The 20,098-nt window shown below is 38.6% G+C and overlaps 1 protein-coding gene across 1 annotated transcript in view; it reads right to left on the reverse strand.

The window, feature by feature from the left end:
- trpc5a (transient receptor potential cation channel, subfamily C, member 5a) overlaps positions 1-20,098 on the reverse strand; it is a 64,593-nt gene that overhangs the window by 12,044 nt on the left and 32,451 nt on the right. Inside the window, exons 8-15 of the mRNA XM_026353590.1 lie at positions 19,006-19,143; positions 16,818-17,016; positions 14,596-14,735; positions 12,870-13,070; positions 11,609-11,730; positions 4,748-4,943; positions 4,234-4,443; positions 168-209 (exon numbers count right to left, since the gene is read on the reverse strand). Coding sequence (XP_026209375.1) covers positions 168-209; positions 4,234-4,443; positions 4,748-4,943; positions 11,609-11,730; positions 12,870-13,070; positions 14,596-14,735; positions 16,818-17,016; positions 19,006-19,143 — 1,248 coding nt within the window. The remainder of the gene's footprint in view (positions 1-167; positions 210-4,233; positions 4,444-4,747; positions 4,944-11,608; positions 11,731-12,869; positions 13,071-14,595; positions 14,736-16,817; positions 17,017-19,005; positions 19,144-20,098) is intronic.

Here is a 20,098-nt window from a genome sequence, read left to right on the forward strand (position 1 = left end):
CCTCTTTGTTGTCTCTTTGAATAGATTGTTGGTTGAAATGGACACATTTCGGGTTGAATGTGTGAATGTGAAAAAAGATGTGAGCTCTTAGCAAATCTTTGTTGAATAAAATAGATAAAATAACAAACAAACATAGAAATGCATGAATCCGTGGCTGGTGTACAGACCTGGTAATGCTGATTCTGTATCAGGCTGTCGGCATGACGCTCCTGCAAAAAGAACAAGACATAGCATTAAACACATTATATAAAAACACATTTTTAATTTCTCGCTGTCATCTTTCTCTCGTACCTTTGTGTCTCATCTTTATTCTTCTGCTCTCTTTGTCTCTCCCACTTTCATTTACCTCTCAACTAATGTTAAAATGAACCTCACGTCAAAATAAAACATGTCCACAGTTCTTATTTTAAAACAGTGATACCATCTCCTGACAAATGATTAAGAGGCCGAAACTAAAACAGAAAAGAACAGGTAGCGGATTTCTTTTGGCTGACAAAATGACACATTAACAACCTGGATCATCCATACTGAAGAGGTGCTGAGTAATGAACTTTAGTTATTCATTCTCCCCACTCCAAATGGATACATACCATTTTGGAGAGAAAGGTTCTGCTCTACATTTGCATTTCAGGCCTTTAGCTGATGCTCTCACAGTGAATCAGAATCATCTAAGTGACAGATATGGGCAGAAATGCGAGTCTCTTCGCTATAAAATGCTCTTCTCACCTCATCAAATGACGGCTCCAATTGAATCAAGAGTACTGGGAGCATTGAGGTTATTTTTAGAGAGCTACAGCGTCAGACCACACCTATATAATTCATAGTGTTTTCACTCTGCAACTCATGCTGATGCTGCAGACTCAGATGCGGTAAGACACTGTTATTCATGCAGCATTTTGTAGCTTAATGCTTCAACAGACAATATAAAAAAATGTGCATTCAAATTAAATACAAAATATAAAGGCTTTCTCTGAGCGACGGTGAGCTAATGTGAAAACGACTTATAAACTGAGGTAAAGGTATTCACAAAGTGGCCTCAGGTTCCCTTTTTATGTGTCACGCTGAGGGCTATCAGCAGATTGAAACAGCACCTGAGTTGTAACCTCTGTCTTCCGATGAATATAAAAATAAATTAAGAAAGTTTATTTTTCAGTAGAATATGGCTATGTAAAGTTCAATGAATACACCATGTTTCTAAAGTGAAGTAGTAATTGTGTTAAATGCTTGTGATTGCTTGTCGATCAGCAGTAGTAGTGCTTGTAATGATAATGACTTTTGTCATAATGGGGCAGCACTACTTGTCAGTGTATTTTGAATCACGTCTTGCAGCACGACGACGCTCCTCCGAATTACATCTAATGCATTTCTCCGTAAATTAGCAGACACGATTGTTCTAATCTATTGTGTCTGCTACTGCCCTCATGAGTTATATAATCAGTAAAGTCTGTTCCAGAAGCAGCCATGCAAGCCCAGGCCTGCATGCTGTGTCGAGGCTGCTGGTGATGATGAAGATTGCTTAAAGTGCAGTTATTGTGTATTACCGACTTTTCTCCTACAGTTCTCTGGTCTCCATGATAATTAATCCTTTTTAACAATAAATAAAATTTTGACAGGTAAAATCCAAGGTTAAAGCTGTGAGCAGTAATTTAAAGCTATTTATTGTTTGAACAATGATTCTCACAGGACACAACAGGGTAACAAGAAACACCTGACATTCATATACTTGAGTCTAATATTCTTTGTGGTTTAACATATTTAGATGTAAATACAAGGAAATAAAAACCAAAATGCTAAACTTTAGACTCATACTTATCTATTGATCTTAAATCCTCTCAGATGTCTTCAGTGCACAGTAAAAATAAATAAATTGACTTTACTGTTCCAGTGCTTGGAAAAGTAAGTACAAGCTTACTTGCTACTACTGACTGAGACTGGAGGCACCAAAACTTTTCCATGCATAGGTACATCCTGGGCTGCATGCACACCTGGCCAGGTTTGTGACTCAAAGTTGTTGTTTTTTATAATCTGTAATCAGATTTAAAGTTTATTTCTATTCCAGTCCTCACAGCAATGGCATTTTATTAAAATTTGTCTACACAATCATAAAAAGATGCGCACACACACGCTGCCTTGATCACATCTCTGCAGTGCTGTGAGGCTGTGTGAACCCATGTGGGCTGGTTGGCTTATATAACTCAGCTGATTTCAGCTGAGGTGAACATGCCAGCTGCGTTCAGTGTGTGTGTGTGTGTGTGTGTGTGTGTGTGTGTGTGTGTGTGTGTGTGTGTGTGTGTGAATCTATCCTTCTGCACTGCTTGCTCACTGTCTCTGTTCAGATGACTGGACTGTTACATGTGTTTATCGAGACATTTTTTATCCCCTGATGTTCCTTCTTTGCCTATAGACACACAGCTGATGTCTGTTCATGTGCAGTGTAATTGCATTTCTGTAGCATGACATACGTTTATCCACTTCATTACTTCTCTTAACTCCTCTGTCACTCTGAGCAGGTTGAGGCCTTCTGCTCTGATTGCAATGAATTTGTGCAGTGGCATGTGATAAATACAGTTTTGATATTACTGTGGTTTTCTTTTTACTTAATTACTTACTTATCATTCAGAGCATAAAAACGCTACTTTAATGAGGTAACATCTCAGCATTACAGCTTTATACTGCTATTTAACAGAGCTGAACAATAAACTGCATGTATTTGACTGCTGAATGTGATGGTACAGAATTTTTTTCTTCGCTTTACATCAATATACACTTAATATCTTTATGTTGTTGCTCCACTGAGGAGACAAACCAAGCCACATGAAGGTGTTAACTTGGGCTTTTATTGTCATGCCACACTGTTTAAAATACAGTGGCATTGCAGGATACAAGACTAGACCTTATATAGGTCTTATATAGCAGTGTCGCATAAAAAAACAGTGGTTCACGTCTCTGACACAACTGGTGCTCTCAGGCAGAGCACATAAACATTGAATTAGCGCTTCTTTCTTACAGTTGTTTGGTAGTTTTTACAACAGGAAGTTTAATTTTTTAAATATGTATTTGTTTTTTTAGTTTTTGATATATTTTTTTACTCAATTGATGAGTGATTATGACAACACAAAGACAAACACTGCAGGTGTAAACACTGTTTTAGCATCTGGCTTAATTTTTTATGGATATCTTAAGAATGTGTTTGTGATTATTTTAAAACCCCTGGATTCTATTTTTGTCCAACTTGGCTTAAAACTCTAAAAAAAAAGCAGATAGAAAAACAACATTACATGTAGTTACTGTCTTCTCATCACTCTAAAACTGATTTTTCCTTTAAGGTAAGGCACATAGCTGCAATTTATGTAACTGCTTTAAACATACTGCTTGAATTTACAGTACCATTCACAGTAACTAGTCCTCAGTTACATAAAGCTTGTAAATCCTCCAGTGACTTGTTAATGTGAATATGAGCATATGGCCTTGTAGCCCGGCTGAAGTTTGTGCAGCTTGTTTACGCGATTACTCTATAATAGGCATAAGACCACACCAGCATATTAGGCTACACATATTATAAAACATTTACAAATGTTTTATTTTGGAGTTTCTGAACTTGGGAAGTTTTGTCCGCAGCTGCAATTTTCTGGGAGAAGTGGAGCAGTGTAGGTTACACATGACTGCCCCATGACTGTGTTTCTTGCAGCTGCTTCTCGTGTTGTCATAATCAATCAAATCCAAGTTCAACTTCAAATTTCTAGTTTACTTGTCATACTGTATACAGATGAATAGACCATCATTCCTTCTTTGGGGCTGAAGTGCAGAAAGCACAATATATATTTATATCTGTTTTTATATACACAGATTCTGAAGAAAGGCTCCACCACTTTCTTTTCTTTGTCTGTGTTTGAGACATTTAATGCAGCAGGGTATGAGTACTGTATACAGTATACAAGTTCTGAGGGTAAAAAGATAATGTGCCTTAAACCAAACTTTAATATATCCCCAACTCCAGTCTTTCTGCACAAAACTGACATACAACTGGGAACACCTGCCATATATGTGTGACTATAATAGAAATAGTTTTGACTTAGATGGCTCTAGGTGGTTATATTTGACCTGGGGACCCTGACAATGGAGAGCTAAACTAGTGCTATAATTTAAAAGTTGCTATGATCACACAAAACTCAAATACTGCACAAATACACAAATACTGCAGAAACATCAAATGGACAGTGAATCTTCGCTTACTGTGAACTCTCTGAGGTTTTCACATTTGTGTGTGTCATCCCCGGGCGGCTGGCCTCTTCTGCACAGTTTGTTGTGGAGCCACCTGAGCAGGTACCAGAAGGACTTGGGACTAGGGATGATGTTGAATGGAGGCGGGAGTGTGCCACCCTCGTCAAAATAACTCATCCACAGTTTGGTGCGGGCAAACTTCCACTCGATGTCAGCATGGTCCTGGAAGACGCCAAGGCAGTGTTTTTAATTTTTAATCTAAATGATGAAAGTAGCAGTTGGCAGTCTACCCAATTATTTTACTTGGATCAGTTCTTCACTTTATTATATATATGATTTTTACTGTCAGGGATTTTCATTATCAAACAATTACACACTAAATTAAATTTCATTTTCAATTTATTCTTAAGGCTGTAAAAATGGTGTCTTCATTTTCACAACAAAGTAACCGGGATCTGCAGAAGTAACAAAATATCTTCTGATCAACTAATCAATTAAAAATTTCAGTCCAATTTAAATGACTCACAGCAATGAGTTGGTAGGAGTTGTTCATCATGGCAATGAGCATGTTGAGCAGAACCACAAGAGAGATGACGTTGTACGTCCCGAACATGGTCGCCCCAACAAACTCTGTGAATTCGTGCCGGGCCTTCACATTGGTAACGTACAGGTTTAACAGCCCAAATATCGACCAGAACAGAGACTGAAGAGTCTCAAATAACCTGAGGAGAAACACACATGGAGAAAGAGAATCATCACATTTTATCTTCAAAGAGGACAGCACGGCCAGCCACTAATTATAAAGCAGATGAACAGAGGAACTAATGTTAACTATGACTTTAAGATGACTTTTATGTGAGGAAATGTAACACTGAGTTTGAAGAAACGTTAGGTGTCACTTCACTGTTGTGAATGGTGTCCACATTGAACAACAACAAAGTTCTATAAATGAGTTAAATGTACATAGAACAAATCACACAAGTACAAAATCTTATGTGTCTTTCTGCTCTGTTACATCAAAACTTTCTACGGCTCCCATAGACTTCCTCCAGACCCTCTCAAAATGCTCCGGATGCAGTTTAACAAATTAAATAAATAAATAAAATCTAGTATCTGTATTCACTGCTGATTGCTATTAGTCAAACAGGTCTTGACTGTGTCACAATTCTGCTAAGGAATAAAAAAAAACTGGAGAAGACACATGCAAATGTGTAAATGAGAAGTGGAATACATCACTGTTAGAAATATCTATCTTGATGGTGCTGAACTAAAACAACTTAGCACTTAATGGCACAAACTGTGCATCCAGATGGCAACAAGAACACATACTGCACAGAGACAATAAAACACCAGCCTCTACATAATAATGTTTTTAGTCATAAGATAACAAAAAACACAACATCAGAAATAGAAGTTAAATGCAGTAAAATACATGCACATGCAGATCACTCGTTAGAATGGATAGCACGATAGAGCAAGTGTTACAGGGTGAACAGATGTTACAAACGTGTCAATACCTCTGGTTTCAGAGGAAATATCAAAAGATGTTTTCTGATTTGTTTGCAAATTTGATTTAAATCAAGTTTACAATGACTCTGACCCTACACTGATAGGAAGTAGCTGTATGCCCACACACTTTTACCTTCTCCTGCCCACTCTCATCTCATATGTTACCAAACTATCCGACAGCCATATCAACTCACTTGAATACTGTGTGACAAAGTTGTTATTTCTCATCACATTAAGCAGAAACACTTATTGTTTTCAGAAGTTGTTAGCTTTGCACTGGCATATAAGGCGTTAGACTGAAAGGTATACCACAGCCTGTTTGGGAATTACTGGCGATACCCTGTACATTTAGAAAACAACACTTAAACAGCATCTTCGGTGGAGAAAAGGCCTATCAATGCGTCAGCCCTAGCACACGGTAGAAATCAACAGAGCACAACAGAAACAATGAGGCTCTTGCTGTGAAAACATTCTACTTTAGTTGCACCAAGCGAAGTCATGATGACATGTGTTTCCACTGGAGCCGCACAGCAGGTGATAGTTGTGCTGCTGTGGCCCTGCAGGGTAGCAGGGCAGACTGCGGACAACCCAAGTCAATCTCCTCCCTCAGCTATGTCCTCTGGAACTAGGCTCATTTGTGTCTGTGCTGCAGGCTGGAGAGACATCTTCATTTTAAAAGCCTCACTGTGTTCATCTATCATTACTTTTGTAACCTCTGATTGTTTCACTAATCAACGTGATCGGTTTAAAATATTGCAGGAAGTCACAACCCTCGCCTGAGAACCATCAGCGACAAGGTCTTGCGTCTTCTGTTCAAACCAGCTCACCTCCAATAAATTATCATGAGAAACCATTTTACCTTGCTGTGAGATAAAAATAGTTGCACTGAGCCAGCACATCTCAGCTACTTGTGGTTGTTCATGACATGGCTCGACTTGAATGTGAATCCTAAATGCTGTTTAAGATTCAGGTTCATACTGACTTTGACTTCTCACTGGCTGGTATATGCTGACAATGTTGGTAGCCCATTGAATTTTATAGCATCAATAGTGACTTTTATAATGATTTAGACCAAGAAGTGGGATTTAATATGGACTGGCTGCCTCTGGCCGATACCTGATCTACTTAAAAATGTAAGTTTCTGTGCTGACCGAACATCTCTGACTTTTGTTAAATGACTTTTTTTTTGACGTTTTTGCATTTTGTGGGACAGCTTCACTTTATAACAGCCAAAAACTGTAAGATACCAGCTGATGGATGCCTGCTCTGTCCGTCCAGATCTGTTTCTACCTGTCTATTTTTTCAGACTCCCTCTTTTTCTCCCCGCCTTCGGTCGACTCTTCTCTTCCATCATTGTGTTCGAACTGTGACGCATGACCTCCTTTCGCTCTCTTTATCTTCTCCCATCTTCCTCTCCTCACTCCATCCCTCTGTTTGCCTCCTCATTCTATTTCCCCTCTCGGCTCCATGTTTTCTCTCTCTCTGTCTGTTGGTGTGACAGTCACAGTTACAGTGAGGTTATTGAATTTTTGATGAAGCAACAATTGGCAGCGGCCAACACTACATCATAAGAATGAAAGAGAGGGAGAGAGAAACTGAGAGGTTTTGTCTGCAGGGTGTTATGTTTGCGCTGCTATAAAATATTCAGCACTCCTCCATTTATTGTCATTTTAGTGTCATGTAAGACTGTGTGTTGCTATAAGGTATGTGGGTGTGACTGATCACAATATCAATCAGTATACTGAGCATGTGTCTCTGTGTATACAGCACCTGAGTGATGGTGTGCGTTTTCTATAAATGTACATGTCTATGGAGCTGAAATATGTTTGTATATGTGTGTTATGGTGTGTATTTAACATGGGCGAGGGCGGCTAAGATGGAGGTGAGTGTGTAAATGAGGAGGGGGGGCTTAATCAATGATGAATGAAGCAACCAACCGTGATATTGCATCGGAGTTATGAAACAAGAAAAGAGGGAAGGAGGACGTGGAAAAAAGGAGTGGAGAAATGAAATTTAAACTAAGCAAAGAGAAATAACTAGATATTTGCTAATCGTCCCTCTTCTCATCAAGCACAATTTCATTATTTCTACTATCTATTAATTATTCTAGTCTCCTATTCATTTCTTTCCTCAACCTCATCTATCCTTTTGTTTGCCCTCTTTCTCACTTCCCCTTCCTTTCTCGCAACGTTTCTTCTTCTCTCCTCGCTTCGTCCCCTCTCTCCTTCTGTCTTCTTCTGCTCTTCTCTCGTTGGCTCTTCTCCTCTCGTGTCTCCTCTCGCTCGTCTTTCTTTGCGCTAAGCCCAGTTAAAAACTGCTACAGCTGATCCTCGCAGCCACTCAGTCATTTCACTGTTATAGTTGTGCAGTCGTGTGGGAGGCAGGCCGAGAGAGAGCAAGAAAGTGTGTGTATTGTGGTGCGTGTTGATGTGTGACACTGAGACATTGTACGCAGCGTTTCTGTGTGAGAAGTCAAAGTGTGTTTGTGTGTTTAGAGTTGGCAGCCTGGCAGTATGTAATTAAATCATTCCAGCCTATAGTGCTTATCTTTCTCATGAATATTTAAGATTTTGTGTGTGTCTGTGTGGTCTTGGCACAAGTGTACACTTAAGTCATCGCAGCCTGCTGTGATTATGAGTGTCTGTCATATACAGCACAGCAACAGTGGATCAATGTGATCTACCTTTAATTTGAACTATATGAATGTTTCCCTACTTTCTATGTATCTATGTATGCGTTTTATAAGTATAACTATACATTTCTACTCTTTTATGACGTGTTGCTTTACGTTTCCAGCAGTTCAGGTCAAAATAGCATATGTAATTGAAAACAAATGCAGTATATTGTGACTGCAGATAAATTAAAACACAGTATAGCTAATTACTGAGAATATAAAGCGATGGTTTAATGATACATATGATGCAGTGAGTAGCTTCTTATTTCTTAAACAACCATGTCAGAAGGCACATCCTATGGTCACCATCATCTTTGAGTAAGAGATGTGGTCGGAAAAATATTTTGTACTTTTCTTCTTATTTATTATTATTATTATTACTTTTATCAGTTTCAAGTTATTTCAGTGACCTTTGTGGGTTTTGCCACATGTGTCAATAATTTTTTCCATGTCTGTATTTTTACATATATATACATATATACAGTATATATTTACAGATGTTTTCAATATGACATTGGTCAAATTAGAGGCAAACCAAAACAAACTAAAGGAACTGACTTTTTGCTCCTCAGATAATTTCATCCATAGATTTGGGTAAAACACCTGCCTTCCCATGTAATGTGGTAAATCTGAAATCTGGTAACACTCATGCTGAGAGAGAGAGGCACACACCCACAAAGAGGACGTGTACAAATCCCAAAGCAAAATAACTGGATAGGGGTTTGCAAAGTGTGAAAGAAAAAGAAGCAGTATATACAGCTTTTGTGAGAAGCCAACAAAAAGGGAGAGTGAGATAGAAGCAAACAGCATGAGCAAGACACACTCACACACGCTGCACGGTGTAAAACGATCTAACACATTAACAGTGATAAGTGTGTGTGAAGTACAGATGAGCGAGAAAAGGAGGAAGGAGATGCAGTGGGAAGACACCTGAGTAGAAACAGGAAACAATCTTGCAAAATAACTCATAAACGTTGATAAGTGTTTATGAATTACAGAGTGAACCGACAGGATGCCGAGCTCAGACACATGCTCATACGCACACAGGAAATAATCCTTGCATTGTAAATTCATGAATGTTGATGCAGGCTGCTTTGCCCGCAGGGCTGCGATCACTCTGTTTGCATAATGCGTCATCTCAGCCGTCTCGATCTGCTTGCTCATTTAGCTCCAGCATGAGGCTGATTTCTCTCCTGCAGACTCTGATCCACCAACAACATGTCAGGGCTGGTACACACATCAGCAATCCCTGTGAAACTGTATACTCCTTTGTTTATTCAAATAAAAGTTTGTGTGTTTGTTCTTTCTTAGCATCTAAGTGAGGATGTTAGCAGTGAATTTTTACTATTTAATCAGAACTACAATCTTACCCTAACCTTAAATCCACAGCTCTATGTTGCTTAAATACATTCATGGTGCTTTACTTGCCATTATATGTAGAAAACACAACAGTTGTTTGTCGTTTTACAGTATATTCAGGAACTGGACAAATCACAATTTGATAATATAGCAGTTAGGGTTATACATGCTTTAGGCAAGCAAGCTGTTCAAGTTGGGTTTTACTATGTCTAAAAAAGCATCTTTAACTAAAAGCAGAAGACTTTTCAAATATTTAAAAAGAAAACTCCGGCATTTTTCAAAGCCAAATCCTAACACTGCCTTTGGGACAACGTAATGTATGTAAAGCATTGGTAAAGAAAAGGCTACTCTGTGTACAATTCAATGAAAACAGCAGCGGCAAATAGGATTCTTACTTTTGCCAACTTTTCTTTCTCTCATTGTTTTTATCCTTCACAAGCAAAACTCCCTGATAAGTTCCATTTGATTTGTGCTGGCACCTAAAAACAAGATATACACAGCAAATGTACATATATAGAATCTCCCAAAATAAAGATCCCCTTACGCCAACAACAAAAACAACATCAGTTGATGTTAGCGTTAGGTTTTTGTTTATTTATCTCGTACCTATTCAGCGTTAAAGCCACGGATCTTAATACAACTGTTGATGATTACATTTTCTAAATATATACAACAACAACAATTTTACCTTTAACTAAAAGAGACACAGTTTATGGTTAAAAGTGTGATCTGCTGTTGCAGCATCTGTTGACTTCACAGTCCTGTCGTTGTACGAAGTGCTTTACTGTAATGGAATTGATTGCAAATCAATACAGCTATTATCTAAAACAAACCACACAGCTCATCAATATTCAGCCCACTGACTCAGCTTGGTCCCCACTCTGCCTCCCTCAGCAAAGACACACTCGATCTGTGGTGTGTGTGTGTGTGTTGCAGAGCTGCCATATGAGCCATAATTCAATCTTGGCCTCTCAATAAGCTAAACCCCAGCTCACTTTCTGCATTTGCAAATGTGCCAGCTTCACAAAAGAAAGAACAACACATTAATATTCTTCTCGTCGACTAAACAAGCCTGAGCTCCAACTCAACACTGAAAATCGCTTCCATACCATTATGTAGTGCAATGACGCATAAGAGCATCTCACACCAATAGCAGAAGAGGAGGTTTTCTGTGAAAGTTTGAATTCTGGTTGATGCTAAACTAGAAACAAACTATACTCAGACAGGACTTAATTCTTGAGTTGATTTGAGTGAACCCTAAAACCTTCTCTGAAATGGGAGGGTCAAATGTATGCACCATCCAAAGCAGGTCCTCTGTTTCATTTATAGTAAAGACTTCTTTAGTTATCATTGTTTTGAAAATTCAATTTCTTTATTATTTTTTGATTAAATACATTTAAAAAATGTTAATAAAAAAACATTTTCACATGTGCTTAACAAACATGACTAAGAACTTGCCACCATGTTAGGAGCTCTGTATGGCTGTACTTTGCCACATGAATGCTTTGAGTTATAAAAAATACAAACCATCAACATGCTAATAATGTTAGTTTACCATCAACTTAGCAACTTTTAGCAACTTAGTTTATTGTATTAGCATGCTAAACTTTGCTAGTTATTACTGTGCTAAATCCAAAATACAGCTAATAAGTCATATATCAACATGAACAATTAAGAAGTTTCAACAGCTTATCAACAGCTTCTATCTCATAATTCAAATGGTGTGAATGACCTTTCTATAATAAGCTAAGGCAGTTTGACCTTAATGTTTCAATTTCTCAACTCTTTATAGGTCGGCAAAGATCCACATGGGCACGTATAGTATAAATTAGAGATGGTACTCACGTTGAGAAGGCATTATTCTGCCTCTCACAGCGGATGCCTTTGCAGTTGTTGGGTTCTTCTGACGCCTTGGTCTCATAGTAGAAATACAGCTGGTTCAGACCATTAGCAAACGCCAGCAGGACCTACAGAGGAAACACAGGCAATACTTTGCCCTTCATTAAGTCTTCATACTAAAACATTTGTATGCAAGTGTTCAAATCACTTTTCAAACCAGCTTTTACCATGTTGAAATGAAGCTGTTCTTGACCCAACATTGCAGTGTGATACATGGACTGACCCTCCCCGCCTCCAGGTCATTTTAAAACACTGCTTTTATCTCGAGCAGGCGAGAAGCACCACAGAGTTATGTAAAGCTGCTACTGACTGAGCATGAAACAATGTGGCATCTACGCCTCAAGCTCACTGGGATTGATTTTAGGACTTCAGGGAGCTAAACAATTCACATGGGGATTGAGTTGTGGGTTAGACATTTCCCTGAAGAGGAACTAATGAGTTCATCATGCAGTAAAATAGGCCTGTAATGTCCTTCTACTAACAATAAAGGATATAGCCTGCTGAGGATTTGTTTGCTTTCATGATGATCAAAGATAGTGTACTGAGTCAAAAAAGGGATAATAACTTCTTAAAGGTATAGTCCACGATTCTAATTCAATACACATTTGGTCAAAGTGAGCATAATTGTCCTCACGTTACTCTGTCTGTTTATCTCTTCTGTTTGTGTTGATGGTTCACATTCATGTTTGTAAGTGACATGTATCTAGCTTTTGTGTGAGCACTGTTGAGGGCAGCTATGCACTAAACTGCCACACCTGCCATATGTGGATCACTGAATTGTGATCACAGCAATGTAATACTTGTGAGAGTCTTTCACACAATTTCTTCCTAACTGTTGGGTTACGCACATCTCGTAAAGCTAGGGCTTGAATGTCCAACAAATCTGAAACCTTATCTCTCTAAGGTCCTTGTCTCTGCCAACTCTCCATGATGACAACAAGCAACTGGTGTGAAATCAGTCTCATATGAATCAGAATTAGAACTGCATATGCAAGTGGGCTAAAACTGAAATGAAAGAAAATCTGATCTGGTTTGTTCACACTTCTGGAAAAAAAGTGCCTTCTGTTGCAACTAACAATATAAACTAGGATCAATATATAGTGTTATAAAATGACGGTATATGTTATAAACATTAATGACTCAAAGAAGTCGTCACAGTGTAAAGTTACACATGAATTATGTTAGATGTGAGGAGAAAATATCTTACCAGACAATATATGAAGAGAAATTTGAGGATGTCCAGCAGCATCCGTCCCAGTGAGATCTGCAGTGGCCCCAGGTGGGAGTTTGCAGTGAAAAGAGAGATGAGTCTAAGCGAACTGAAGATGTTGGCGATGGCGAACAGAGCCTCAGCTATTAGTGTCGGATGCCACATCTCCCACTCCTCCCTGGGACGAGAGGAGTTATACTGGAGGAAGGAAACAATTTTGGGAAAAGAAGACGATCAAAGACAGGGGCAAAGAACTCAGAAAGGACCAAGAGAGAAAGGAAGCCAAGAAAGAAGGAGAGACACATGGAAATGTAGAGTACAAGCATTTACAGAGTCAGAAAAGTGAGGTGTTAATACTGCAGCAGGCTGAGGCGATACAGGAACAATCAATGATACTTCACACTTAACACTTCACATGCACACATGCTGAGGCTCTATTATTATAATGATATTGCTCTGATTTCCATGACTGTGATGTTTTCCTGTTTTACGAGGAGTTACCAGAAAGCTTAGATTTGAAGAGGAAAAATACATATTTCTAACACAGGAGCTTTGTCTGTCATTTGTCTTTCTCTGTCAATCTCAGTCTCGCGCTCATAGCACTCTGTTTCTGTTTCCAGCTTTCTTTCAGCAGTCCAGCAGTGACTTTGTCTCCCACCATCTTTCTGCACATCTCTCTCGGTTGTCTCATGCTTGGCCTCCTCCTCATTCCAAATTCAGCCATTAGACTTCCACAAGAGTTCTGTCTTGTTAACTCTGCCACTCTGCCTCTATTAGCATTCACCATCTACACACACACTGACAGAGCAAAACTGCAAGTTCTTCACAGGGTTTTTTAAATCCTGATAAATATTTAAAATGAAAATAATTGTGGTTTCACTATGTTTGTCTGCATTCCTGTATTTTTGTATAGCCTTGTCTTATGGTATGCATGGAAGGATACAGTTGTGTGTATGTGGACATTATATATCTTTATCTATATGTGTGTGCTTATCAGACTGTGTATATGCATGTGTGTGTAGGACCTGTGTAGGAGGGCCACCCGCCACCATCAGTGACTCACAGCTGCCGCAGATGGCCCGGCCGTCTGGTGTGTTTGTGCGCGTGTGTATGTATGAATACACCATTTGCTCTTAATAAATAGATAAATCTTATATGCATGCAGAGTGTGCAGCTAAACACAGTATTATAAATGCTAACGCTGTGCTGTGAAAGTGAGGACTGTATCGCAGACACCAAAGTGAAACCCGCTGTTGAATTGTATGCAGTGGCTGAAATTTGTTTACAATTCTTATGAACAAAAATGACACCAACAAAAGCTGTTGACCGATTATTTGTCTCCCATATCATCTGATGCTTCAGCTCTCTAATGTTTTGTGTGATGTGAGTGAAATGTTTTTTGATATCAACTTCCAGATGGGAGACAAAGGAAAGGAAAACATCTGCATAATTGTCATAGTGATTTGCCCCCCATGTGTAGATGTATGTCATGATATGCGTTAAACATGAAATGACAGGTTTTAAAACTCAAAATACTGTTCTTATCAGGCTTTCATTAGTTAATGGGGGTAACCCTGTCTGATTTGGGTAAAATCCTCCTGACACATATGTACAGGAGAGAGAAACAAATTGTTACTAGTGTAGTAAAAAGCCCACATAGTACATTATGCACAATCTTTCTCACTCACTCTCTCTAAAACACACACACAGATGTGATTTTTACCTTTACATAGGCCACTATTTTTAGTGATATAGTGGCAAGGTAGAGGGAGTTCATGGCAAAGTCCATCAGGTTCCACCAGTCATGGATGTACTCTGTGAATCCCCCATCCCACATCTCCTTAATCTCTGCCCAGATGAAGCCTGAAACACACACACAGACAGACAGATGCACACACTGGTGGTTATTTACATGCACCCTCAGTCATGCATGTATGAGCACATTTCATGTTATCCAGGAGGAGTTTCTTTTGTTTTCCGCTAATGTGACCAAATTAATGTTAAATATTTTCTTTTGGCAGCAGCCTCGGGGTGGTAAGCAGAGAGCCAACATATTTGCTCTGTACGACTGACTTTAGACAAAGTCAAGTTTTATTCTTAGTAATTCATGGGTCATTTTTGGTTCATCTGTTCTCCACAGAAAATCTGCTTTTCTGTGCTTTGTTTAGATGAGTAATGTGATTAAGGAGGAATAATTAAAAAGTCAACAACCAAAAAAATCCCATGAGCCTAATGCTTCAGCTGAAGTTACTAGAAACGCAGCAGCAGAATGTGCTCTAGTCTTTATCAGTCGACAATAAAACCAGCTAATGGTCAGTATAGTTTCTTTTAATCAAAAGTGTTTTGCAGAGCAGCAGGAGAAGAGAGCGGAAGAGGCGACAGAGGAGAACAGATGGTTTTGTATTTTTCCAAGTGATTATGGTTATGATTTGGAAATGATTGGTGTCAACTCTCAGAGAGAATATGGAGATGTAATCACTCATTTTCACACCCACCCACCCTCACACACACAACCGCCTCCTCCACACACACCCACACCCAAGCACACACACACACACACACACACACACACTCATACACACTTCTGTGAAGGCCTCTTGATGATTAGCAATCAAAGTGATAAAACAGACAGATAAGAACTTTCTCTCATTAATTTTGGATGTGCCTGTTTTTTTTGTTGTTGTTTGTTTGTTTATTTTAACTATCTGGTAGAAATGTTTCTGGTTGCTTACTAGACAGTGGCTTGTTCAAATCACTAGTACATGTAAATGTAAGACTTCTACTTATAATTGTGAATATGAGCCATTTATTGTCTAAATGCTGACATATTTCGACAAATTGCTTTGTCAGTACATTCCAGCATATGAGACGCAAATCATGGTTTCTCTTATACCATCATACATTTCTCCTATTCCACTAATGAGTCCTCCATTGATTTAGCACTTCTGTAACAAATAAAACAAATGAAACACAAATTGAGAAACGGAAAAAACGTCTGTTTTTATTCAGTGCATTGTTCTTCATTGTCAGAATGAGACGCAGCCACTGAGAAACTACAGCTATGTCTGAAGCTGCTGCATCATGTGACTATGTGATTTAACTGTTTTTCTCTATCTCATCCTCTCTTTTGCTGCGTTTCTTTCTTTGCTCAATGTTCTTTGAATTGTAAACTAGATCCTCGATTAAGGCTTTTCTCAGATTATTTTTATTCTGTTATTTATTTGTCTTATGAAATAACAGGAAATTGAAAAATCTCCATGACATTATATTGATATCATATAGTTTGATATTGTATATTGTTGTCAAACAACAATGTAATCATATGTTATTCTCAAAATGTTTCCTAAAAGATTACATTACAGACTGAAACATGCTACTGTGTGTGAATAAAGCTAAAGCATAAAGAATGTAAAGAGATTTTTTTTGACTAATCATCTTTATGGAGAGAACATGCTTTAACTCTAATAACTAGTCCAATTGAAAAAAAAAAGCAAAAACAGCCACTGTGTCAGCCTACACAGCGGACTGAATGTGCGCACAGTGAATAAAAAAGAGCAAAGGGAACAGCACAGTCTGAAATGTTGGACTTAAGGTTTGGTGACACCTCGGACTAACCTTTTCATTTTCCAGGCAGACACATTTGTTGCATCACAAAGAAATTCTTTAAAGATGTAAGTCACTTCTACAAAATAAAGTTTTGCCTTTCTTTGAGCAAGTGCTGCTATTTTATGGAGAAACCCACAGTGCAGAGGTCACAGGTGTGGCTAGGCATAAATTTACAATAACATTTGACATGATTTTTCATGTCGTGTGTTGTATTTCAGGTGCTGCTGCACTTTTTTGTACAACAACTAAGTACAAATAAAGCACAAAATATACAATTACAGAAGACTCTTCTCAGAAAAAACCTCAGACTGAACATGTGAAAAACCTAGGTGTACATACCAAGCACCCATGGCAGAATCATCCACTCCACGATGGTGGGTGGGGGGCCTTGCATGTGCAAGTTGGTGCGGGCGATGTGTTGCGAAGCCAGCAGCAGGAGGAAAAGGAAGGTCAGGTAGGACGCCGTGTGACAGATGAACTTGATAAAGGGCTTCTTGATAAAACGTCCCAGGGCGCTTTTAGGAGCCAACAGGTAGATCTGTTGTGGGGAAGAGAGGAAACAAAAGGAGATAAATGTGTTACTGAGCATGGAGAATGATGGAAAATAAAACAAAGTGAAAGTCAGGTAAGGAAAGAGGGATTTAAAACATAAAGGAGATAAATAAGAGGAAGTATAATACAGGAAAAGAAAAGAAAGGACCAGAGTGGTAGAAGATACAGAAAAGAGACGAGAGAGAGAGAATAAAACAAGATCTTCAAGCGACATAGATCAAGAGAAAGACTGACTGGTTGATCTGATAATGACTTTAAGGTGCAAACGTGGTACGTTGTTACACCATCTTTTGATCTAATGTTCCAGCATTTTTTAACCTCTGTTCAACAGGAAGAGGCAGAGCAAGTGTACATCCATTGATTGTGTTCGGGCTCAGCCGACCTTGTTGGGATGCTGTTGTTGTTATTGTCAGCATTGTTACTGCTGCTATGATGCTTGTTTACTTTTCCTGTTCATCTACTCAGTCTTGACAAACCTCAACTTAGTCTGAGTCATGCCTCTGAGAATGAAATGAAATTGAATAGCCGAGAAGCAAAGTCAGAAACAATGAGGCTGACAGAAAAGAGGCAGGGACAGACGTGTTTCATTTTATTAATAACACAATCACACTGAGGCAGTACTCCAACTCTTGAGATGTATTAAGATCACTGTGTTACTCACAATAACCAAGCAAAAAAAGCTCAAACATGTACAGTGTTCTATCTCTACTATTTGGTATTTTGTGTCTTTGAACACATCACAAAAGGCAAAAACGTGAAACTATATTATTATTAGTTTCATCACATCAGGTATTACAACAAGTAAAGTCCAAAAGCCTCTGATCCATGAAAATGTTCAAGTTATCTCCACTAAACAACCCCTGGGTTGGTCTTTGTCAGCATGTCGACATACTGTCTGTACTGCTGAATACTGTGAAGTGTGCCCACAGGGTCTATGCAGTTGAATCACCACTGGCCCTGAGGAGGTAGCATGAGCCTGATCTCCTCCTAGCTCTATGCTCTCTAATGTTCTGCTCTTACATATTTTTATTTCTTTCAAAAGAGATTTCTTTTTAACAAATCTCACATTTTTACTGTTTTAGCACTGGATGGTTTCTCCCAGTCAACCTATATTTGTCAGTTGCACGCTTACTTAAACATTACTCTAACGCCACAGTAATGGGGCTCATTGCTATGGATGCACAAAATACACATCAGGCAGATGATGAGTAGCCTGTAGAGTAAATACCAAACCATATTTGTTGAGCAAACTCAGCTACTGTTATAATATTTGTTGATGTGTTGTGATGCTCAAAGTTTTATCTGTTTGCACACTTCAGTATAGATGGCTCTTATTTATGTACTCAAGTACCCGGATTAAAATAAACTGCAGTTTCTCTAAAATAAAGCCAATACTCTCTCCTTTCACTGTTTGGGTTTAGGTTGTGTGTTGCCCGTGTTTCCTGGCAACAACTCCTCCAGCCAATAAACAAAGAGTTTTGTTTAATTGCTGCCTGGCAACAAATTTACTTTGTGGAAGAATTAGCTGTTGTTGTGCGATATTTCCTCCATTCCTAGCTTATTGAGACTTTTACCCCTTCCTCCTACTGTATCCTCATTTTTTATCTGACCCTTTTCTTTTGTTATTGTTCTCTCTTTTTGTCTTTTCTTTTTTCTCCTCCCTGACCTTTACTTTTCTTACTTTTTCTCCCATCCACTGATCTTGCTCTAATGCTTTATATACATTTCTTCACTCTACATTTCCCTAACTTCTCTGTCATTTCTACGAGTTCTTTCCTGCGCTCTCATTCCCTTACTCAGCTCTATTTATCTCTACCTTCCGGCTCTGCTTCCTTTGAATCTTCCTTAATTAATTCCTCAAACACTTCCTCCTTGCTGCATGTCTTTTTCCGTTTCGTGTCCATCCTTTCCATTTTCTCCTCCTTATCAACTCTCCCTCTATGTCTCTCCACTCTCTTTCTTTTTCTTTGCCTACCAGTGAGAAGACGGGGAACAGGAGTCCGATGATGAAGCAGGTGACCAGTTTGACTACCCAGTGTCGTCTTCTCCAGCCTGGGAAGCCGTCGTACCACAGTGTTGCCAGCAGCTGCTGGCAGTTTGGTTGTGCCACAAACTGGTCAAAGAGAAAAAGAGAAAGACAGGGACTGTTAAAATGTACATTTCTTGAAATTAATATTGTCAAAAGAGAATAAATGAGCAAAAAGACCTGAAACCATGATGGGACTTTGGGAGTTTTGAAAACAATTATTTCAGCGTTTATCTCCATTCTTGACAAAAGTAGTTTTAAAATGGGCTCATATATCAATCAGAGCAATCTGGGTATAAAGCTGCTGTTAAGAAACGTGTAAACAGCTCAGTGTACATGACACATATACTGCCTCAACTCTTCCAGGTCTTTGTATCACAACTGATTGGTTGATAGTTTTTTGGAAAACTCCATCTGCATGTTGTTAAGTGTTTTCTGATTTGGACATTTCTTCTCTTGTCATAATTGCAGTAAATAATTTTAATTAGTACATTGTGCTGACAACCACAATGTTAATTTTTCTCTTACATTTTTCACTTTGTGGAATTTAATTAATTGTATAATCTTTTGCAATCTCAATGACCTCTTACGGGTACTATATTATTCCTCATTTAACATTGTTGTTCATATGCTAACTGTCATTATCATCCTGTTAATACCCCGTACAAAAAAAACTTTTTGCAGCAGAAAGGCCAAACAGAAAGTATGTGGAAAATGAGGATTTTTGTTGTTATAATTCAAATAAGAAGACAAGAGAAACTATGAATCTAATCGAATCTTGTTTTGTTTGCACTGTTAAACATCAAAACCAGACACAGTATACAGTATATATGCAGTAAGGGTTTTGCTGTTTGGCGACAATCTGTCAGTTAAATTGTTTATCCGTCTTTAAAATGTCCTGAGACATATTGTGATAGTCAAAGGATTTTTTTCATAATATTTATTTTTTACCCCTGCTCCACAGTGAGTCCTAAGCAGCCGACTTGGTAGAAGTTTGATCTTCCTGCCGGTTCTAACAAACCAAAGGCTACTCCCCAGCCTG

Source organism: Anabas testudineus, chromosome 18, assembly GCF_900324465.2.
Source record: "Anabas testudineus chromosome 18, fAnaTes1.2, whole genome shotgun sequence".
Taxonomy (NCBI): domain Eukaryota; kingdom Metazoa; phylum Chordata; class Actinopteri; order Anabantiformes; family Anabantidae; genus Anabas; species Anabas testudineus.